Source organism: Pholcus phalangioides, unplaced genomic scaffold (assembly GCF_987345545.1).
Source record: "Pholcus phalangioides strain wild (caught in Gottingen) unplaced genomic scaffold, Ppha-v1.0 ptg000003l_1, whole genome shotgun sequence".
NCBI lineage: Eukaryota > Metazoa > Arthropoda > Arachnida > Araneae > Pholcidae > Pholcus > Pholcus phalangioides.
In genome coordinates this window covers 12,753,271-12,775,491 of record NW_028301596.1, presented here as the reverse complement: position 1 = coordinate 12,775,491, position 22,221 = coordinate 12,753,271, and the positions used below count along the sequence as shown (strand labels likewise).

Genomic DNA, 22,221 nt, shown 5'->3' with positions numbered 1-22,221 from the left:
AAAACAAATATTTCATTTTTAATGCAATTTAAAGTAGCATTTGATAGTCTGTTTAGTCTAGTTCACTATGAAAGGAGCATAAGTTGAATATCAAAATTAAATTTGAGAAATACAATAACACAATTTGAAAACACAGGACTTATAAGACTTATTGAGAGTCAAGAGAAAAATTTCTAATACTCGAGTGCAAGAATGTTCAATGTATGGCTTTAAAAGATTTTTGCTATGGCCTGCAGACCATTTTTAGGAAATAGCGAAAAACAAAGATTAAATTTTAAAAAATTATTTGCGTGCAGTCTATTGATAGTAAAACTACAGTATTTAAAACTGAGATGCTTTCTAGATTCATCTTGAATTTGATACATTAAATACCAAGTCCATTCAAATGAGTTGGAGGGCTATAGGGTCCATGATTTCATATATTTTAGTAAGGGAAAAAACAGCATATATATTTACAGAATTGACAGAAATTCTGAAAACATCTTAACACATTGTAGACCAGATTTCTAAGGAAAAGCTCACTCATCACACTGCTTAATATGCATATAAAAATATGATTGAACAGTGAACGTGTTAATCTATATATATACAGTAGAACTTAATTCAAATTTTGGATGATTCTAAGTCTTACAAACTCCTCTTGAGTTTTCTATTTAGGTTAAAGTTAAAATTTATTGTTTAATTTGAATTTTTCTCAAATGTTTTGGAAAATTTGAAGTTGGAGGAAGAAAACAATGATTTTTGTTGAGCAAATTTAGTTTGAAATATTCTACAAGAAGTCAGACTCTGCTTTTCTCAATCTAGATATTAAAAAAAAAAATCCTTAAAGACAAATAAAAGTTTTGGAAATTCTATTTTTCCTCTCTTTTCTTTCTTTGATAAATTAATACCCATTTTAACTTTGTTCAGCTGAAGTGCATCAATTGATACAAATTCTGTTGCTCAACCTAGGTATCAAGGTGTACCATTCAAAATCTGAATTTGTTTTTTATCATCATTAAGAATATGGAAAGTATCCAAAAGTAAAATTTTTTTTTTTACCTTAATGAAAGTATATTAAGAAGTCACCAATGAATTTAGGAAACAGTTTCATAATGAATGATCATGAATTGTTTCAGTAAATCAGGTTTTGAGTATGGTCCAGAAATTTTGTAGTGATGCTGATTCAATAACAGTAGAATAATGTAGAAGCTAAGATCAACTATTATGATTATTATTAAGTATTAGTTATTTTGCGACATACACTCTTATACTGGGTTGCTGTATTTTAATTATATTTGACATCAATATTTTTTATGGGCAACTTTTTTCAGCCACCTTGTTGGGTAATTTGCCTGTTGTGGTGTTTGTATTTGTAAATAATTATAAATTATTAAAATTTAAGAAACAGTTTCGTAACTGATGACAAAATTTTAATAATTGATAATTATTATCCTATGTGAATGATGATGATTAAGTTGCAATTTGTAGTCATTTGACGGATCCATGACAGAGTAATTGGATAATTTGAATTTTGGATAATTCAAACTTTTTCAGTTGAGTTAGAATTAACCAAGTTCAACTGTATATAGATTAAAAAAATAAATAAATATATATATATATTTTAGAAATTATTTCAAGAAAATTATTCTAGAAATTATTTCATGAATTAGTGAGTGAAATAACTTTACAATTGATAAAAATTCATATTTGTGAAAGAAATAACTTCAGAATCGATGAAAAAATAATTCTAGAATTACTGAAATAAGAAATTTCAGAATCATTTTTAATTACAGAACAAATGAAGATATTCCATTATTAAATAATGGAATATCTTCATTTGTTCTGGAATTTAAAAATATTTAAAAAATTTAAAATGATTCTGAAATTTCTTATTTCAGTAATTCTAGAATTATTTTTTCATCGATTCTGAAGTTATTTCTTTCACAAATATGAATTTTTATCAATTGTAAAGTTATTTCACTCACTAATTCTTGAAATAATTTCTAGAATAATTTTCTTGAAATAATTTCTAGAATAATTTTCTTGAAATAATTTCTAGAATAATTTTCTTGAAATAATTTCTAAAATATATATATATATATTTATTTATTTATTTAATCTATATACAGTTGAACTTGGTTAATTCTAACTCAACGGAAAAAGTTTGAATTATCCAAAATTGGAATATCTTCATCTGAATTTGTTTATTTAATAATTTAAATTTTCCAAAATTTCATCATTAAATAATTTAAAATAATGGTAACAGGTGTTAGCCCATCCACAAAGATGCCTTATTACATTAAGCCCTTGTGAATAATACAATTCTAAATACCAGACTATGAGTTGGATGTTTGCAAGCTTTAATTTGACCTCTTTGCCTAAAAGGTTGAAGACAAGTAACTAAACATTAATGCAAAAAAAGTAATATTAATCATACCGTTCATTAAAACTTCATAGAAATTTTCCTCTTCTTTCAAATTAAAAGAAAAGTTTCTGAGCAAATAAAGTTCGGAAAATAAATTCATAAAGCCTCCATTACCTTTGGCGGCAGCCTCATTTTATTTCGAGGGTATTGCTGCAATTTGGCACAAACAACTGGCGAAGTTATTCTAACAAACAAATTGCTAGATCCTCTGAAATAAGGCGAGGCCGGTGTTGACCAGCATACAGGTTGTGGATTCCTATTCTTTGCAGAACAACTCCTGGAACATCTGGAACCTCCCCTGCTTTGCCTGTTTCTATGACTATGAGATCCTATCAGAAGGTCGTCAGAAGATCGTTGAGATGAAAGATTATGAGGCAGGCCGTGCTCGCAGGCATGGGTTGCATCTGCATGAGATAGACAAAACCATATAAGTCCCTTCTAAAAAGATTTCGATTTCACAATGATTTAAATGTAACAAAAATCTTTCTAAAGTTAAGAAAGATTCTTTAATTTTTCTTCTTAAAGGTAAAATTAGCCAATCAGAAAAAGCAATATAAACCTCAGTACTCACCATCTGAATTTTGCTCTAACCTGTTACGTCTACAAGGGGATAATGACTGAGACCTTGGTTTACTTGAAGCGCGCCAAATTATAAAATCTCTTTCTGCTTGGCACTTTTCAAGTAAAACTGCAAATAAAATTCAATATCATTAATTGTGCATCAAGAACTCATTAACATCCACAATATAACCTTAATTATTCTGGGTATTAAAGCAAAAGACAACAGATAACCAAAAAATATTATCAAGTGCCAATGAATGAAAATACAAGCGACCCTCGACTTTTGCACATTTTAAAATTAGATTTTTTCAAGATTTTTGTCGATAATGCAAAATTGTTCTCTTCCATGCAGTTGCTCCCACAGAGAGAGGTAGCTCATGCTCATGCTCATTCACACATTGCCTCTTACAGTAGCAGACTTCTCAGAATCATTGTGACGGCCCCTACAGTTCCGAGCCGCAGGGCTGAATATTTAACAGGTTTAGTCTTGCGTTAGATTAATTAATCAATATTTTTTTTTATTTTTTTTTTTTTTATTTTTTTTTTTTCGTAAAAAGTGTACATATACAATTGAAGGAGTTATACCCAAGGAGACAGGAACGGCTCATACTGGATATTTAATACATAGACAAATCGTCTAACAAAGTGAAAATAATACACAATACAATTATAGGAAAGGAAAAAAAAAGGAGGGGGATTAACAAGATATATAATTAAACAGTGACAACCATGGTGGTGGTGTTTTGAGTAATTAACATGGAGGAAAAATTTACAAGGAAAAAAAAAGAAAAGTGCTGAGAACGTGTAAGCTCAAGGTGAAGAGAAAAAAAATATATATATATATACACAAATAAATTCAAAGGAAAAAAAAACAAATTAAATATATATACACCATAATTAAAAAAAAAAAGAAAAAAAAAAGTTCAAAAGTGTTTTTCTATGTTAGTCTCAGATAAGAGATAGGATTTAATTAATTTTTTGTATGTAGGCAGAGACACATTTTTATCGAAATTTAAAGGAAGTGAATTATAGAACTTTGGAATAATATATGTAAAGTGTTTTCTAGCTATTGTTTTGTGTATTAGTGGTAGAGTGTAAGTACTATTTATTCTTGAGGACGAGCGAGTGGTATTAAGGTTGAAGGAAAACTGATTTTTGTGAATGAGCAATAGTGATTTGTAAAAATAAAGATGGCGAAGGGGTAATATTTGTAGGCGGTTATAAAGGGCAAATGTGGGCGAGTGATAATCATTAGTAATAAACCGTAAAATTCTATTTTGAATAGAAATGATTGGTTGAAGATTAATAAGGTAGTCGCTGCCCCAAGCAAGAAGACCGTACATTAGATGGGAATGGAAAAAAGCATAGTAAAGTGTTAATAAAAAGGTGTTAGTTGAACATTGTTTTAAGTAATAAAATTTGTAAAGCATAAATCTAAGTTTATTTAATAAATATTTGATATGCGATTTCCATTTCATATCTTGATCAATATGTAAACCTAAATATTTTATTGTACTGACTTGCTCTAGATCTTGACAAGTGCAAGAAAAATCATTGTTGCAGTTGATATCATGGAAAGTGATACTTAAGCGAGATTGGTTAGTAGGATTTAAAGAAAAATTAATAAACTTGGTTTTAGTAACGTTAATTTGGAGGTTGTTAGCACGGAACCAATTTCTTACCTTTAGGAGATCATTATTAACAGTATTTTGGAGAGATTGGTAATCAGAAGCAGAAAAGAGAAGAACCGTGTCATCCGCGAATGCAATTATTTCACCTTCAATATCAAGTTTGCAAAAATCATTAATGAAAATGATAAAAAGAAGTGGGCCGAGTACTGAGCCCTGAGGAATACCTTTTATTATGTTCATGGGATCACTAATGCTTGTAATACATTTAACAGATTGTATTCTACTGTATAAATAAGATTTAAAAAGATTAAGTGCATTACCTCTAGTACCGTGTTTTTCAAGTTTATGGAGAAGGATTTCATGATTTATGCTATCAAATGCTTTTCTTATATCTAGAAAAACTGCAACAGTCTTTCTTGATGCATCAAGGTTATGTACAACAGAGGAAGTTAATTTAAGGATGGCAGATTCAGTGTTTTTATTTACGAGGAAACCATATTGATTTTCAGAATAAAAATTATGGTTAGATAAAAATGAATGGACTCTAGTTTTTAATATAGTTTCAAAGATCTTGGAGATAGAAGACAGAATATAGATTGGTCTAAAATTGTTAAAATCATTTTTATCACCTGATTTAAATATTGGGAAAACACCATTTACAATGCAATTGTTAATCAAGTCGGCCAGGAGCACAATAGTGTCACCCGGTAGACATTTTAGAATTTTAGAATTAATTAGGTCAGTACTCGAAACTTTGTTAGATAAATTATTTATGATCTTTACTACTTCATCAGGTGTAGTTGGGAAAATAAAGATGGAATTGCTGTTATTAGAGATATAGTTTTTGAAGTCATCGGATATTGGGTGAGATAGAGGAGAAATGTTTATAAAATGTACATTGAATTCATTTGCTATTCGAATCATATTAGTACCTGAAGGCAACGTGACAGGGTTTTCATTTGTTCCTAATATTTTATTAACAAATTTCCAACGTTTGATAGGTGAACTGCAATTATAGAACTGATTTTGAAAATACGTGTATTTGGCTAGTTTTATTTTTGATTTGACAAATGATGTAATACTACGGTAAGCTGTTTGTATCAGAATATCAAATGGATATTTTTTAGATTTTAGGTAAATTTTTTCTTTAGTCTTAATATAGAACTTGAGTTCTGGTGAAATCCAAGGTTTAAAAGCAGCTTTCTGTTGTGTAGGCTTAGTTGTGATATATTTTGTAAAGTTGTTGATTATATTCTCGAGATAGTATATAAATTCATCAAACCGAGAATGGGCAAGCTTATGCTGAAGAGTAAATTTATAATTATCTAAATAAGATGAAATGCCACTATAATCAACAATTTTGCATTTTTTGTTAGAAAGATTGGAGGATGGCTTATTAGAGTTATTCACAGTGTAAGAAAGTTTACATAAGATAGGATAATGATCAGTAATATCAGTTAAAAAAACCGATGAATAAATATTAGTTAGGCGGTTAGAGTTACGCAGAAAGATGTAATATAATATAATTGCTAATGTTTAAATATTTCGCCCTATAAATTTATAAACATCAGTGAGAAACTGCAGAGTTGATATGAACAAAAAGAAGTTAATGACTCATAAACTTTATGTGTTCGAGACAAAGATGGAAATAATTAGAACATTCTGAAAACCGTGAATCTTTTGCTTCAATCGGCCAGTTGTACGACATAAACAGGTCTACAATATGTTCAATTTTGAAAAACAAAATAAAATTAAGGAATATGTTCAAAATTGTGAAAATATATCTTCAAAGATTGTTTCCAAAAGACACTGCATAGTGATGGATGAAATGGAAAGATTTTTGTCATCATAGATTGATGGTCAACATCAAAAAGATGTCCCTCTGAGTTTTTTGCTCAGCTTGCATGAGCTCTTAGTTTGCATGAAGATTGGAACACTAGATTAAAAAAAGATTCTAACACAGTGTTTCAAGCATGTAATGGCTGGTTCAACAAATTTAAAATGAGGTATTATTTGCATAATAAATTCCCTGAAGAATTGGCTGATGCAGATAATCATACTGCAAAAGAATTTATATCCTCATTGTCCAAAATTATTGTAGATGGAGAATATTCTCCTAGCCTTCAATGTAGACGAGACAAGTTTATTTTCCTCCCAATACTACCTTCCTCATATGGCCCATGGACCAAACAGTGATAGCTACACGTTTAAACAATATTATATGAGGACAATAATGAATCAGGCCATCAAGGCAACTGACAGGGAAGGTGGGCTTACATTAAAAATTTTTTGGAAGAACTATAATATATGGAACGCAATTAACAATATTGGAGACTTGCAGCCTGAAATAAAAGAGTCAACAATGAAAGGTTCCTGGAAAAAATTATGCCCACAAATGACGAGTGATTTTATAAAATTTGAAGCAACTCCGGAAACTATCACAGATGAAATAGTTGGCCTAATAAATGAACTAAACTTGGACGGTAATAGCAAAGATGTTAATGTGTTGATTGAATCTCAATCAGTACCTCTTGTCAAATAAATACTTAATCGAGCAACAAGAGTTAAATAAAATGCACAATGAAAGTGAAAAAGAAGAAGCTGATAAAATTGTCAAGACTTTGACAATCAAAAATATGAATGAAGCCTTCATGCATCTTGACAAATTTTTTGACTGTCATGGAGGAATTGATCCCAATGGAGAGCATATATCTCAAATACATAGGGCGGTTGAGAATTATGAAACACTTTATCAAGAAAATAAAAAAGGTTGTATTCAACTAACTCTCAACAAGTTTATAAAGAAAACACTTTATCAAGAAAATAAAAAAGGTCGTATTCAACTAACTCTCGACAAGTTTATAAAGAAAACACGTGAAAGCAATCAAATATGCCTCGTTAACTCAATTATATACATTGTCCAATAAACATTTTAAAATACATGTATAATTTTTGATTTCTTTTTTGTTTACATTCCTCTACTTTTGAACATTCAACATTTGCTTATATTTTTAGGAACCAATTATGTGTCTAGGTCCGCCTGTATACCGTATTAGCCCGCATATCATAATAATTGAGGGCTCCAGCTTTAGGAGAGGAGTGAATTTACTCTTCAAAATTATTTTTTCGGATAACACTGACTCAGTGTATGCCATCATATTCATCATGTTGAATCATTGGCGTATGCAAAGGTGGGGGGGGGGGTTAGTGTTCTAACCTCTCCCCCTCCCCCAAGCCAAGATTATAATGTTATTTTGCAGGGAAAAACATAAAAACCCTCATTGAAAAGTAAAAAAAATTAAAAACCCACTTGAGAAAATTCTGCGTACGCCTATGTGTTGAACAATAACAATTCAAATTTTGTGAAGCATACACACAAAACTTATTCACACTGCAAGATAGGCCTGATTTCTACATGGTAAAGATGGACTTTTGCTCAGAGACCGCATAATTTTATCCCCTATAGTAAAAAAATATACTAACAATAATATGAATGATATAAACAAACAAATTATTCTGACCCTATAATCAATAGAAACCCCCAATACCCCTGCTTTGCAAAAGACTCAAACTCAAACTGTCCCAATTACAAGTAAAGTCAGGTAAATGAGGCTTCACAAATGTCTCTCCACTTAATTGTTGTTTTCTACTTTTTATTGTTTCTTTTTTTTTTCTTTTATAGTAGACCGCCATTTGCACAAAACCAGTTTGTCACACAAAAAGATGAATGATAATCATATATCTTCAAAATATTTATGCCCTTCACTCAGCCTTACTTTTTTTTGTGCAATAATTTTGACTTCTAAGATGTTTTTATTTCTTTTTTTAGTGCGCAATCTGTTTTCTAAAAAAAATTGTACTAATTTTCTTTTAATAATTCTAACTTCTAATTTTGTTACATAAAAGTTTCTTATGCAAAAAAAAATACTCTACTATATTTGCAGAATTATGTCTAGAAAATAAGTTTTGGTCAAAATAGGAATGATACTAACTGATTCGATGCTTTTCATGCTCATCGTAAAGCTTGCAAACTTCATCTACTGGTTTTCCAGGCTCTAGATCTTCAGTGAACTCTTCAAATGTTTTATGCAATAAATCCACAGGCTAGAAGTTATAAAAAAAATTAAAATCAATTTTTTTTTATGAAATAATAAAATAGCAAAACATGTACCCCTGAAACTAGTCTACATATAAACTAAAGACCTCTATTTAGCAAACAAAATTAATTTAACAACATGGGTCAAATTTAAAAAAAAATTTAAAAGAACTACATATTTAACCTGTAGAGCTCTGTATGCTCGTCTCCCAGTTAAAACTTCGATTTAACAGTACTGTACGAGTCTCAAAAATCCAAAAAGAAGGAAAAAGCCTCAGGAGAACAAAAATCGAAAAAACTGTAGGAGGACATTCGAAAATGAGAGAAGTACTTGTGGAAAACGATTGAGTAGGACCATCGTCTCCAGTGTAGTTCTTATTCCAATTTTTACTAATAAATCCTTGTTTAAGTTTGCATTGATGTGTACTCTCTGTTCAGCGAACCTAGGATCACTACATAACCTATTTTGTTTTAACATTACATTAAAGTTGGATAAACTTGATAGTTTTTGTGCATGCCTCCAAAATCAAAATCACTGAATAGTTTTGTCATTTCCATTTTTTTTGTCACAATAATATTTAAATTGTTAATAATTCCATTGTTTTGTCTAATATCATCTAATGAACGGGGAGCTGATTTTACACGACCCAAAGTTCATAGGCAATTCCAAACAGCTATCTTTAATGTTAAGAGGTTGTTGCATTAGTTACTGGGTATCAGTACTTTCTGTAGTAACAGTGTGCTTCTGAAGCCCTGCCAATCTTTTGGTACAGTTGAAGAATGCCTTGTTGACTTGGGCAACTATGATTCCTCTGAACTTTAATACACAAAATAAATTTCATACAAGACCATGTTTTGAAAATTTAATGTGTATAACTAGGGATGGGACAAATAGTGATTTAGCCAAATACCAAATATTCAGCAAATGTTTTGGCCGAATACCACATATTCGGTGGCTGAATATTTAGTTTCTCAAAATTCATCAAAATTATAAATAAAATTGGTGTTTTTAATTGAAAATGAAATTATTGGTAATTTTAAATGATATTGCATTTCAATTATGCAATTTATTATTTAAATAAATATTAAAAACTGTGGTAATTGAAAGATTTTTACTGTTCATGACACTGACAATCAAATTTAACAATATATAGTCAAATTTGATTAATTCAAAATCCAAAGTCACTGGAAAGAAGTTAAGATTTATCCAAAATTCAAATTATCCAATTAATCTATCCTCGACCTGTAAAAAGGCTACAAATTGCAACTTAATCATCAACATTCACAAGGGAGGGGGATAATAGTTATCAATTATTAAAATTATATCACATCAGTTACGAAACTTTTTCCCAAATTTTAATTATAATAATTGATCCTAGCTACTGTTCTGAAATCAACATCACTGCAGAATTTCTTGACCATAATTAAAGTACAAGATATACAGAACACTCGATGTTGTGAAGAGCACTCGTCCGGCAATTGAGCAGGGTTCGACTCCCAGTAGAGGCAGAGAGTTTTTTTCTTCCTTAAAAAATTAACATCTCAAATAATAAATATCTTCACAACATCCAGTCTTCTGTATATCTTGTATTAACAAGTAGAGAGCGACATTCATGTCACATAATTAAAGTCTTATTTGCGGAAGCAATTCAGGATCAGTTACGAAACTGTTTTCCAAATCTTGCTTGTCATTCTTATGCTATCAATGAAATACACTTTCAGTAACGTATTGCAATTTGTACTTTGACTATAAAAAGATTCCGATTTTGAATGGTACACCTTGATCCACAGGTTGAACAACATAATTGGTATCAAGTGGTACACATTCTCAATGCACTCCAGCTGAGCAATATAAAAATAGACAGTCAATTACCATAGAAAGAATAGAGGAAAAAAAACAGAATATTTAAAACTTTTGTTTAAAAAATTTGTTGTTTAAAACATTGGTCAAATAAAACAGTCTTTCCTTTAGAATTTTTCCAAACTAAATTTGCTGATACAGAAATCATAATTTTTTCCCTCCAACTTCGAGTTATCCAAAACATTCAAATTAAACAACAAATTTTAACATTAAATTAGTCAGAAAACTCAAGGGAAGTTCGTAAAAATACATGATTCATCGAAAGACTAGTTATTTGTGGAGATGAAGATTACAAGGAAGAAAATTCATCACTGCCCCCACGGGGACTCGAATCCCGGTCTCTCGTCCGGCAAGCGAGATACCGGGTTCGAGTCCCTGTGGGCGCAGTGATGAATTTTCTTCCTTGTAATCTTCATCTCCACAAATAACCAGTCTTTCGATGAATCTTGTATTGACAAGTGGAGAGGACATTTATATATGCAAGTTCGTAAAAGTTTGAATTAACCAAGTTCTACTGTAGTATTGTATTATAATATTACTAAAAAAGAATAAATTTTTTCACCACTTCTTACAATTTTACATCTAATCAAAAAATGCCAGCTATTATTTACTCTCAATTAGTAATGCATCATAAAATTTACTACTTATTTACTTATTTTTCCTCTTTCAATGTTCTCTGCCCCCTATTGCCTCTTTCAGTAGCTTAATATGTTTCTTGTCTACGTGCATCCTTCAGTTAATGAACTTGTGTAATTCAAGCTCACTTCCACTTTAATGCAGTAGGGTTCTATTCTCAGTTTCATGTTTTCTTTATCCTAGAAATTCACCCTGGCATAGCCTCTCTTACAGGAAGGGATATACACCACACAATAAAATATAATCAGCAAACTTTTAATTTATGTGAAAAATTCCAATTAATATGGTATTTTTTAAATCAGTTTGTTGCATTTGGGTTTACACAGATATTTGCTATGAATACCTAAGCATTAATTGGCAGAACCAAATATTCGGCAAAAGGGCCGAATATTAGTCCCATCTCTAAGTATAACACAGGGATTTACTCTTCCATTATAACAATACCACACATTTTCCTTAATTGGTACATTTTAGCTTGTTTTTTGCCCGCACTCCCTTGATGCGATACTAGGCATGCATATAACTACTACTTCCACTATGACTGCTGACTCCATCATACTGATGCACAATTCCAAAAAAATTCGCCAGGATAGAAAAAATGCCAAGTGTTATGGCTATAACTGAAGAGTATCCATACGGGATGAGCATTACTAAAATCAATTTTAAACATATTGACAATGACAAAACAATGCAGATAAAGAAACACAGGATAATATGCTATTATATAAATTAACTATTTTGATTTGAAAACATGTTAATTAATTGACTATCTTGACAAATGAAAACACCATTAACCCTTTAACCGGTCAATTTTTTAACCAGAAATGTTCACCAAAAAGTCATATTTTTTTACTGCATATAATTAAACACAATACTTAATAGAATAAGAAAATGGGAGAATTTCTTTTTTATTTTCAATTTTATTACTTTTATACCATCTTTTATTTCATGATTTTGAAATGCAAAAACCCCTAAATGTTTGCTTTTTGAAAGTACATTCTTCATGGTATGAGGAATATTTTACATATGTTACAAAATTTCTCTCTGACTTACTATACATTTTGAAGTTTACACTTTTCCAAACTGTTCAGAAGTCTTTTTTTGTGTGGTACAATTTGAAGCATGGTGAAAGGCAAAGTCCTACGTCACAATCAGGGCAGAAATATCGTGTTTCTTTGCGGATTCTCTTCCCATTTTCATTTCTTTTCGAACAGCAAACTGCACATTGTCTTGCAGGCCTCAGTTTCTTATCTGTGGGAGCAATGATTTCTATAAAATGCCTCTCTGTCAGTCTCAGAGGATTAGGCTCAGAACCTGGTCGTCCACGCCTGAAATTGATTCCTGAATGATATTTTTCAATAATGCTGTCAATGAGTTCAAGTCTAAACTCTAGTTGTGTGTTTTTCCCTCCTTTCTTACAATAGACTACATACGAGTTCCATATAGCAATGTCCAAAAGGTGGAAAAAAATCTTTCTGTAATATTTTTTCCCCCTTTTTTTGATAATTTCAAAATTTTTCAAATTTTGATCCATGCGATCTACTCCTCCCATTGTATTATTATAGTCCATAACGATTTTTGGTTTCTCTTTTGTCTCAGAGCGGACTTGAATTTGTTCCATTTCAGTATTATGAATTGTGGAAAGTAATGAAACGTTTTTTTTATCCATCCACTTCATCACAGTAACTTTTCCTCTCTGAAAAGCTATAATTTCCCCTTTTTTCAATTTTCTTTCCTGCATTTCCCTTGGGACTTCTTTTCTCTTGAGGTTTAGTGTGCCGTATGTGTCTGTTCGGCATGAAACCAATTTGTCTGCTAATTCTGGCGAAGAATAATAATTGTCTATCGTAAGACAGTATCCTTTATGAAGCAAGGGCTCCAGCATTGTCAAGACAACTTGAGATGAAACGCAGAGTTGAGAATACTCAGGTTTCAGAATTGTGTCTTTACCTGTGTATATTATTATTGACCACACATAACCAGAAATTGATTCGCACAGCATAAAACATTTTACTCCAAATCTTGCTCTTTTGAGGGGAATAAATTGTTTCCATCCTAGTCGCCCTTTGAATAGCATAAGGCTCTCGTCTATTGTTACATCTCGCTCTGGTGTCACCGCTTCGCTAAATTTCTTATTGAGATGTTTCAGAACTGGCCAAAATTTTACTAGTTTAGGGCATTCATGATTTTGTGGGTCAAATGCTGCATTATCAGAAAAATGCAAATATCGTTGCAAAAGAAGGAATCGACGATGAGACATTATTTGAGCGAAAAAAGGTGTGCAAGTTGAATGCCTTTTGCTCCAATATTGATCAATTCCAGGTTTCTTTACAATTCCTTGAAGTATATTTAGAGCGAAAAACACATGCAGCTCTTCCAGAGTTGTTTCTTCCCAAAATTTACTCTTTGAGAACTTTCTTTTGACACCCGATTCGATGCACTGTTTAGCATATTTATTTGTCTCTTCCACGATTGTATTTATGAGAGCAGAATCTATGAATGTTTCGTAAAATGAAAGAACATTAGAATTGTCATCAAGTTGCACATGCACAGAAGGAATACCTGTAAATTTGAAACGAGGACAAGGAGGAGGTGGATTTTTCACATTTACCTTGGTAAAAGTTCTGGCAGATTTCAATTCTTCTTCATAGCTGAGCTCACTACACGTGTCATCAGATGAGTCATCAGACGAATAATCCAGATCATTGGAAGAAAGTTCTGAATCTGTATTAGAATCATCTAACAGGAAAGTATCTTCTTCGTTCGCTTCATCCATAATATCCAAAAATATTACAACAGTTTATATAACAATTCACAAAAAAAAGTGCTGCATACACACTAGAACAAAACTTGCTTCCGTAGAGAAAAACGCTTTTTATTGAATGGCCTGGCACCTGCACATGTAAATATATATTTTCGGAAAAACCCGGATGAAAAACATTTTAGTTTCATGGACAAGTTGTGCCATCTGTTGCAAAATATTGATACTAAATAATCTTTACAAGAATTAAAAATACGGGCAAACCAGAAAATGAAAGGAGAAAATATTGATGCCCGTACGCTGTACGGGCAAACCAGATAGGGACAAGTTTGGGTAGCCCGTACACTATACGGGCAAACCGGTTAAAGGGTTAAGGCACAAAGAATTCACCTTTATTCCAACACGAGAACAAGCTTCCAAAGAACGAGGGCTGGTTAAAACATATGGGCATGACTGAGCATCTGGTGAATCATAGTTGTAAAGATCAAGATTCAGTGGAAGATCATGGGGTGGTGATGCTTTGGGCACTTCCTTTGAAGAAGTTGCTTCTGGTTCTTTAACAGGGTTTTCAGTGATTTTATCACTCGCCTCAACTTCAGACATAACTCTCAAAACAGCACTTAACACACCTACTCTGCATATGTTTACCTATAAAAATAAAAATTTCCAACTCTAAAAACATCCAAATTTCACAGTTAAACCTTGAGATTTGCAATGAAAGTTCATCACAATGATTACGCTGAATCTAATCAAATATATAAACTTGCATGAATAATCTAGATAAGTAGAGATGCTTGTACTTATTTCAATTATTAATAACACAGTTGCCTAAACATACAGAAAACATTTTTCCGCAATTTCACCTCAGTACAGAGACAAATTAGTGTTGAATTGTGAGGCATCATTATTCAGAAAAAGTGATTCCTTGTCTCTCTCTAGAAAGCAGAAACTAAAGTTAATCTGTAAAAAATTCAGTTATGAGGACAGGCTAATGCTTTAATTTACACATACATTTACTACCCAAAATAGAATGCTTGGAATTTTTTTGCAACAAGCCCTTAGCCAACACCATCTCTAGCAGAAGACCTCCACACAAAACTTGTGACATCACTGTAGAAGGTCATCTCACCTATAGCAATTGGATATACTACAAAGAAGGGTAGTGATGGCGCACGCAATTAACCTGCTGTATCCAATGGGTATAGGTGAGATAATCTTTTTCAGTGACATCACAAGCCACTGTGGTGCTCGAGTGGTCATAGTGACAGACTCGCGTCGCGAGGTCCTGGGTTCTAACTCCACCGTCACCACAGTGGTGGTCAGCTGAAATTGGTTTTCTATGGTTCCCAACTTCAAGGAATGTGAGCCGATCACCCCTTTAAAAAGTCTCGCCACAGAGAGTAACAGACCTACAAACAGTACAAATGTAATTCGATCATAACGCATCACTCACTTCACTTCTAAATATAGATGGCGGCACTGAAAAATTAAGCACAATACTACATATGCACTCAGACTATAAGGTACACGCACAGTTACACTTCTGGCACAACTCACTAGGTAGTAAATCACCCATACATAGTGATAGACCTGAGTTGTGCTCGGTTTGAAAGAAAGAAAGTGACATCACAAGCTTTGCACAGAGTCCTTCTGCTATAGATGGTGTTGCCTCAGCTGATTGAAAATGTTCTGTGGTGAAAATGTAAATAATATAGTCAAGTTATTTTTTTTCTTTATTTTCTTAAAATTCTTCCAAAGTTTGTTCTGCTGTGCATGTCACCGTTCTGAGTACATTCTACTTTGGGACATTTACTTTAAATGGTGCGAAACAAAACATGTTCACACTGAAGTCTATGGGAGTTAGATAGTTGCTGAAGGTTTGTGACCTACAGTTGGAGAATCATACTCAGCTGATGACATTGGGTAATCAGGAAGTACCAAGAGGTGGTACTGATTTCCTGAATAAGTAAATTGATAGGTGGTATTTGAAATTAGGTGCAAACAGTATTATATGAAAATATAATTTTGAAGAGTAATTTTACTCTTCTCCAAAATTTTTAAGGGTTATTTTTGTGAAAAGACGTGTAATTTTTTTTTGACAGTGAGAAATAGCGATATTTATAAAAATTAAAAAAAATACTTAAAATTTGGAAGAGTATTTTCAATCCTCACTAAAATTTAGAGGAGTAAAATTGAGTTTTGATTCGTGAATCACGCATGTAAATATATAGTTGCAAACTGGGTGGGAAGAAGCCTCAGTGTCACTTCACAAGGACTCAAGCTGTTGTATAGCTTTGGCTAAACAATATAAGATACAAATAGAACATCTTCACTCATTATTATGCCCTTACATAGATATTAGCTCCTATTTACCACAGTGAAACACAGGTGGAGATAGACTTGAAAGTTTGGGGGGGGGGACACAATGATGTTGATGCAATTCATATATACACATATATATTAGATCAATTGACTCCACCTTTGAAGCTGGGGGACGCAATGTCCCCCCCTTCATATCTCTGCCCATGCAATGAAACCTTGATATAACGATACTGTATGGACCATGGAAAATATTACGTTATGGAGTGATTATCGTTACATCCAGAGATAGCATTATATCATCAGGCAACCACCAAATTTATGTTGTTTTTGACATCTGTTCAGAATTATTCGCAGCAAAAAATTCTAATTGATCAATTGATGAATAAAATTCAGTAATTGTTTCACCCTGTAAAGTAGTTTCCCCACACTATGCTTTTGTGTGCTACACAGAATGTACCTTCATGACAACTTCATTAACACTTTCAAAAGGTAGATGGTGTGAAATCAGTGCTGGCTCTTGACATTTTTCAAGTGTAAGCAGGGGTCTGCCCAGACTTTTTTTGCAGGGTCCTGTTTTTGTGAAAAGGTCATTAATTTTGTGAGAAATTAGTAATTTTGTGGGAAGTGAAATAATCTAGTTGATCTATTACAAAAGAAATGAAACGTTAAATTTATAGATTCATTATTTTTTATTTTGTGAAGGATCTGTTTTTCAGATCCAGAATTTTGTGAAGGATCCATTTTTCAGATCCATAATTTTATGAAGGATCCATTTTTCAGATCCATAATTTTATGAAGGATCCATTTTTCAGATCCTGTATTCTGTGAAGGGTCCATTGGTGATGAAAAAATCAGCCCCCCTTCAGTTGGCACCTTCTGCACAGCTGCGTAGTCCACAGGATTAAAGGTCCAGCCCTGTGTGAAATACAGATGTAAACCCTCCAAAGAACAAAAACAGTGGTGGGGAATTCAAAAATATACTAAAGATGATTTTGAATGAAATATAGAAAATGTTGAAGTGGTATCAAAATATTCTAAAGAAATATTGTAATAGAGGGATTTATCTTAGTGAAGGATATTGTTGTATCCAGAGGAGCTTAACATTAGACCATAGGCAATTCCAAACAAGATTTGGAAAAATATCATTGTGGAGGGAGACACAACTAGACAAGACACTCGCTTTAGACAAGCTCAGTCATTGGCGTTCACATTGATTTCTACAGTGCACACTGATTAGTCAGACAAATTGAAATGTTGCACCATACAAATCAATGTGAACAAAAATGACTAAGCTTGTCTCAGGGCCGTCTCAAGACCCTCGTGGGCCAAGTGGTTTTTACGAGGCCCTACCTAGTAAATTCTCGAAAATTTCAACCAGATCTAATTTTGTGAGGCTCCTTCATCGCTTGAGGCCCATGTGTTAAGACGGCACTGGCTTGTCTAAAGCTGTCTTGTCCAACCAGTGTGCACCCAGCCCTATATCAAGTATTATTGTAGCAAGGTTTCACAATATTTGCACTGAACTGTTTAGATTTTTCTACATAAACAACTTAAATGCATAGCCAAGCATTTCCAAAGGAATCTCATTTGACAACTCATTTAATCCAATACCATAAAAATATTAAATACGTATTTAATTCAAAAAATATTGGCAAACAAGTCTAGAAATTATAGTTGTTTTAAACTAAGCACATAAACATATATATATATATGCAAAACAGTTCAGCATAACGTGTTGATACTAGGGAAGTTATCCATATAAAACGTCAATTGCGTATTAATATAAAGGAAAGATATCCCAGATCAAATCAATAAAACTTACTCTTCAGATTTAAGTTAATTCATGATCGGTGACAACCTCAAATTAATTCTCACGAAAAATTATAAAATATCACAATTTAAAAATAGATTCATTAATATCACAGCATCTCATATTGACAGATTTATCCCAACTATCCTAGGAGCGTAGTTATAAATCAACGGGATTAGAGACATCAACATCATCCTTGATCTCTGTGGAATCCAATAAGAGGGGATCATCCACAAAATGCTAGTATAAGCCCCGGAGGATCTGGTTTTTTATCGACGCACACAACGTGAATCCTCCTGCGCAACACGCCGTCCACTCACGAAATAAGAAGAGCAATATTGTTTAGCATGATTGTTTTCCTGCAGAGCGCAAGACACATCGCGCCAGTGCTTTACGTCGGGCGTGATTGGCCGGCTGGTTTCTGGAGGAGTCAAAAAGCGTCGCACAGCCGGATTTTCCTAGGAGCAGGTTTCCTGCGCAACACGTGAATCGTCCAGCGCGACGCGACGTACACTCGCCAAAAATGGGGAATAGCGGTACGACTGATTTTCCTGCATAGCGTAACACGCCTCACGCCAGCGCTTTACGTCGGGCGTGATTGGCCTTCTGGAGGAGTCAAATGCGTCGTGCACCGCCCATTTCACGGATCATCTCTTCACTTTTGTGTTGCGTTTTCCTTTTCCCTTCCTTTCTGTCACTCATCTCTTTCATTGTGCAAAATTACGTGGATGTGCAGATGATGCGCTATGCAAAGAAAATACAAACGCGTAGCGGAATAGGATAAATTTCTGCTCTAGCGAAATGATCCTATTCGGCTCACGTCAGCAGAAACGTACAGACGACGCATCATCTGTTCTGTCGTCTGTATATGTCACGTATTTTTGACATTTTGCACATACGGAGACCGAAAGGAAAGGGGAAAGAAAACACGACACAACACAAAAGTAAACAGAAGATCGGCGAAACGGGCGGCGCAATATGACACATTTTTCTCCAGAAGCAGTCGGCCAATCACGCCCGACGTAAAGCCCTGGCATGAGGCGTGTTGCGCTCTGTAGGAAAACAGTCGTACCGCTTTTCCTATATTAGTGAGTAGAACGCGTGTCACGCTAGGTGATTCACGCTGCACAGAAAACCTGCTCCTAGGGAAAAAAACCCGGCTTAACCAACACCCCCTATAGATACCTCTTATCTATAGGGGGTGTTGGCTTAACCCCTTCCCTCTCTCTGCCTATGTGGATATGCAGACGATAGAACAAATGATGCTCCCTGCTAGGAAAACACAAACGCGTAGCGTGATTACGTTGTACGTTCCTGCCGAAGAAGCGAAATGGTCCTATTCTGTTCTCACGGTGCAAAAGAACCTGCTCCTAGGAAAACGGCTTATGAGAGGAAAAAATATGATTTAATTAGCAGTTACCCCCCCCCCAAATATATAGATAAAATTAACCATTATACAGAGTTATTGGCAGACAAGACTTACCCTGATTGGTCTGTCAAACAAAACACAAAATCAACTTTGTTTCTATCAAAAAAAATTGTTTTCTTAATTCTTAGATTTTTGAATTTATTAATATATTCATATAAATTATAAATTTCTTCTAAATTCAGTTTTTTTTCTTGTCATAATTTATAGTTGAGCGCCTAAAGAACCAAGTCACGGCCGACAGCAAGTTCTCAAGGTGAGGTTGCTTTAAGATTGGCTTTTTTAATTGGCAAAATGCTGAGATTAGCAACAAACTTTTAAGCGATGTCAGTAATAAAAGTAATTTTGACTAAATATCGCATTAGTGGGCAAAAACGTAACAGTATTATCTTCAATCCGCATTCGTTATTGTGATACATTGTATTTTTAAAGTTTTTTAATTTTTTGAAATTTTTCTTGGGTAATTTTCATTTGTATTGTTATTATTATTAGGGGCGACAAGTCTGCACATTATTGGAGGACAATCAGTTTGCAATGGGATTAAGATCGCTAATGGGATTATTAGCTCAGCCATCTGCGCATGCGTAATTCACAGCTGCGATTGTTTTTTGTTGACATTTCGCGAACAAAGCACGTGCCAACGTTATCCATTGAAATTTTTGGACAGATATAGTTCGCTAAGTTGATTGAAATTGAGAAAGATCCTTGGCAAAACATACATTAGGAGACCCTTGTGATTTAAATTAGTCAGCTGTTTAAATTAGGTGCCCCAGAATTAAGAAAACCCTATATGAATTGCTCATTCGAAACTATTAAAAGCAAGGTGCTATGGTTTTCATGCTTGAATAAGAATTTTCCTCTTGTGGTGCCATGATTCTTCATCCATCCACATGATCATGTCAAAAATGCCATCTCCATTAAAAAAATTCAGGAAAATTGCTATGAAAATTGACTCTAATGTTGATAACACCGAGAAAGATGTCGCTGAAGTAAATCATATTCATAGTGACCACTCCTACCAAAGAAAACCTACTGCTCTCGCTCCCGAGATTTCATGCTCGACTTGCAATCAGAAATTTACCACCAAGTGTAATTTGTACCGACACATAAGACTAAAGCATCCCGAATCCTTACCAAATACAAGAGGTGGCAAACTCATTTGTCCCGTTTGCAAAAGCGATGAAAGGTTCAGGTTGATGTCGCATCTACACCAGCATATCCAAGCGGAACATCGTGAGATATCTCTCGAGTTCAAGGAAATCGTTTTCTATTGTTTTGATGACTTCAAAAAATGGAAGCGTGAAATTGAAAGTTCAACGAATGCTGTCTTCGTTCAACTCAGTTCATCTCATAACTTGTCTGGAGGCTCAGTAGGGAACTATTTTTATTGTAATAGAAGTGGTTGTTATAGGTCTCATATTCAGGAGGCGAGAATTCGTAAATTGAAAATTGGAGGTTCGATCAAGATTGGTAAAACTTGTCCCGCTTACATGAAAACGTTTTGTTCTTTCGATCGGAAAGGACGCACTGAAGTCATCGTTTCCTATCAGTCGGTTCACATTGGACATGACCTGGATGCATCAAAAAATTTACTGAACAAACAACAAAGATCAAAAATTGCTGAACAGCTGGTGCTCGGTATCCCGATGTGTGAAGTCCTCGATAATGTTAGAAAGACTTACCCATCCAATAACCGTCTTAGCTTGATATCAAGATATGATTTGTATAACATAAGTCGTGAGTTTGGAATAAAACAAACAGCAGAAACTGTAGCTGCAGATTTGAGGATGAGAAAAGAGCGTAGATCTAAGAAACGTGTATACAGTGAATCAGTTGAAGATGTGCCTAATATCGGAAGAGAAGAATGTGCAGTTACTGTTATTGAAGAAAATGCTGACCAACAGATGTTATCGCAATCAAATGAAAATTGTTATTTTGTGAACATTTCGGATTGTGAAAGTGTTGCGAGTACTGATGTAACCAGTGAAAATTGTGAGATTCAGACTGGGTCCTTTAATGGTGCAAGTGACAATAACCCCAGTGCTTTTGAAAATGAGAAAGCCGCTTTGCTTTCAGAATTCCAAACTTTTCTACAACAAAGTAAATCTGTTAAACAATTGAAGTTTCTTAAGGATTCTATCAATGATATGAAATTGAAATGGCTCACATTTTTGTAAATATATCTTGTTAAAATATTGTATTTCCTGTCTGTCAAAAATTACTGCTGTTGTGATAAAACAGGTTAGCCTAAAAGAAAAAATATTTAATCGGCTCAATGTTTGTTGTTTTGTTACATGCATACAATACTATGCAATACCTTAAAACTCTTGATGTACAGTTTTTTTTAAACTTTCAAGATTGTGTATATGTGAATCAAGCCATTTCAGTCTCAAGCAGCTTGATCAGAGCTATTTTCAACTAGCTTTGGTCTTGATCAGGTTGCGACTGAAGTAAAGAATTGAAAGTAATCGTTGATTTTATAATTTCCATCATAATGCACTTTTTTTCTAAGTACCATGGGTACACATAGTCAAGTTAGCAGGCTTGGCTCATTTTAATACTTTTATTTTACCCTCCAAGCAATTAAGAAAGTACACTAGACTATCGTTAATTCAACACATCAGATCAGGGTGTATGCGTGATTACTGAAATTGCCAGATTACTCAAATTTAGTTGAAAAAGCTCATTCAAATACAGTAGACTTGATAAT

General features: G+C 33.4%; 2 protein-coding genes across 3 annotated transcripts in view; one reads left to right on the top strand and one right to left on the bottom strand.

The window, feature by feature from the left end:
* Window positions 1-18,356, bottom strand: part of LOC149088109 (uncharacterized) — a 36,500-nt gene extending 18,144 nt beyond the window's left edge. For both annotated transcript variants that reach the window (XR_016194100.1, XM_089244463.1), the window contains exons 1-5: window positions 18,098-18,356; window positions 14,344-14,601; window positions 8,592-8,703; window positions 2,979-3,095; window positions 2,522-2,811 (exon numbers count right to left, since the gene is read on the bottom strand). Coding sequence is in view for 1 of the 2 variants with exons in the window: in XM_089244463.1 (XP_089100589.1) it covers window positions 2,522-2,811; window positions 2,979-3,095; window positions 8,592-8,703; window positions 14,344-14,556 (732 nt within the window). In the remaining variant the exon portion in view is untranslated. The remainder of the gene's footprint in view (window positions 1-2,521; window positions 2,812-2,978; window positions 3,096-8,591; window positions 8,704-14,343; window positions 14,602-18,097) is intronic.
* A 1,387-nt stretch (window positions 18,357-19,743) lies between these two features.
* LOC149088108 (uncharacterized) lies at window positions 19,744-21,795 on the top strand. The gene is made up of 2 exons (XM_089244451.1): window positions 19,744-19,767; window positions 20,004-21,795. The coding sequence occupies exon 2, from the start codon at window positions 20,402-20,404 to the stop codon at window positions 21,686-21,688; it is 1,287 nt and encodes a 428-aa protein (XP_089100577.1). The 5' UTR covers window positions 19,744-19,767; window positions 20,004-20,401; the 3' UTR covers window positions 21,689-21,795.
* The last annotated feature ends 426 nt before the right edge of the window (window positions 21,796-22,221 follow it).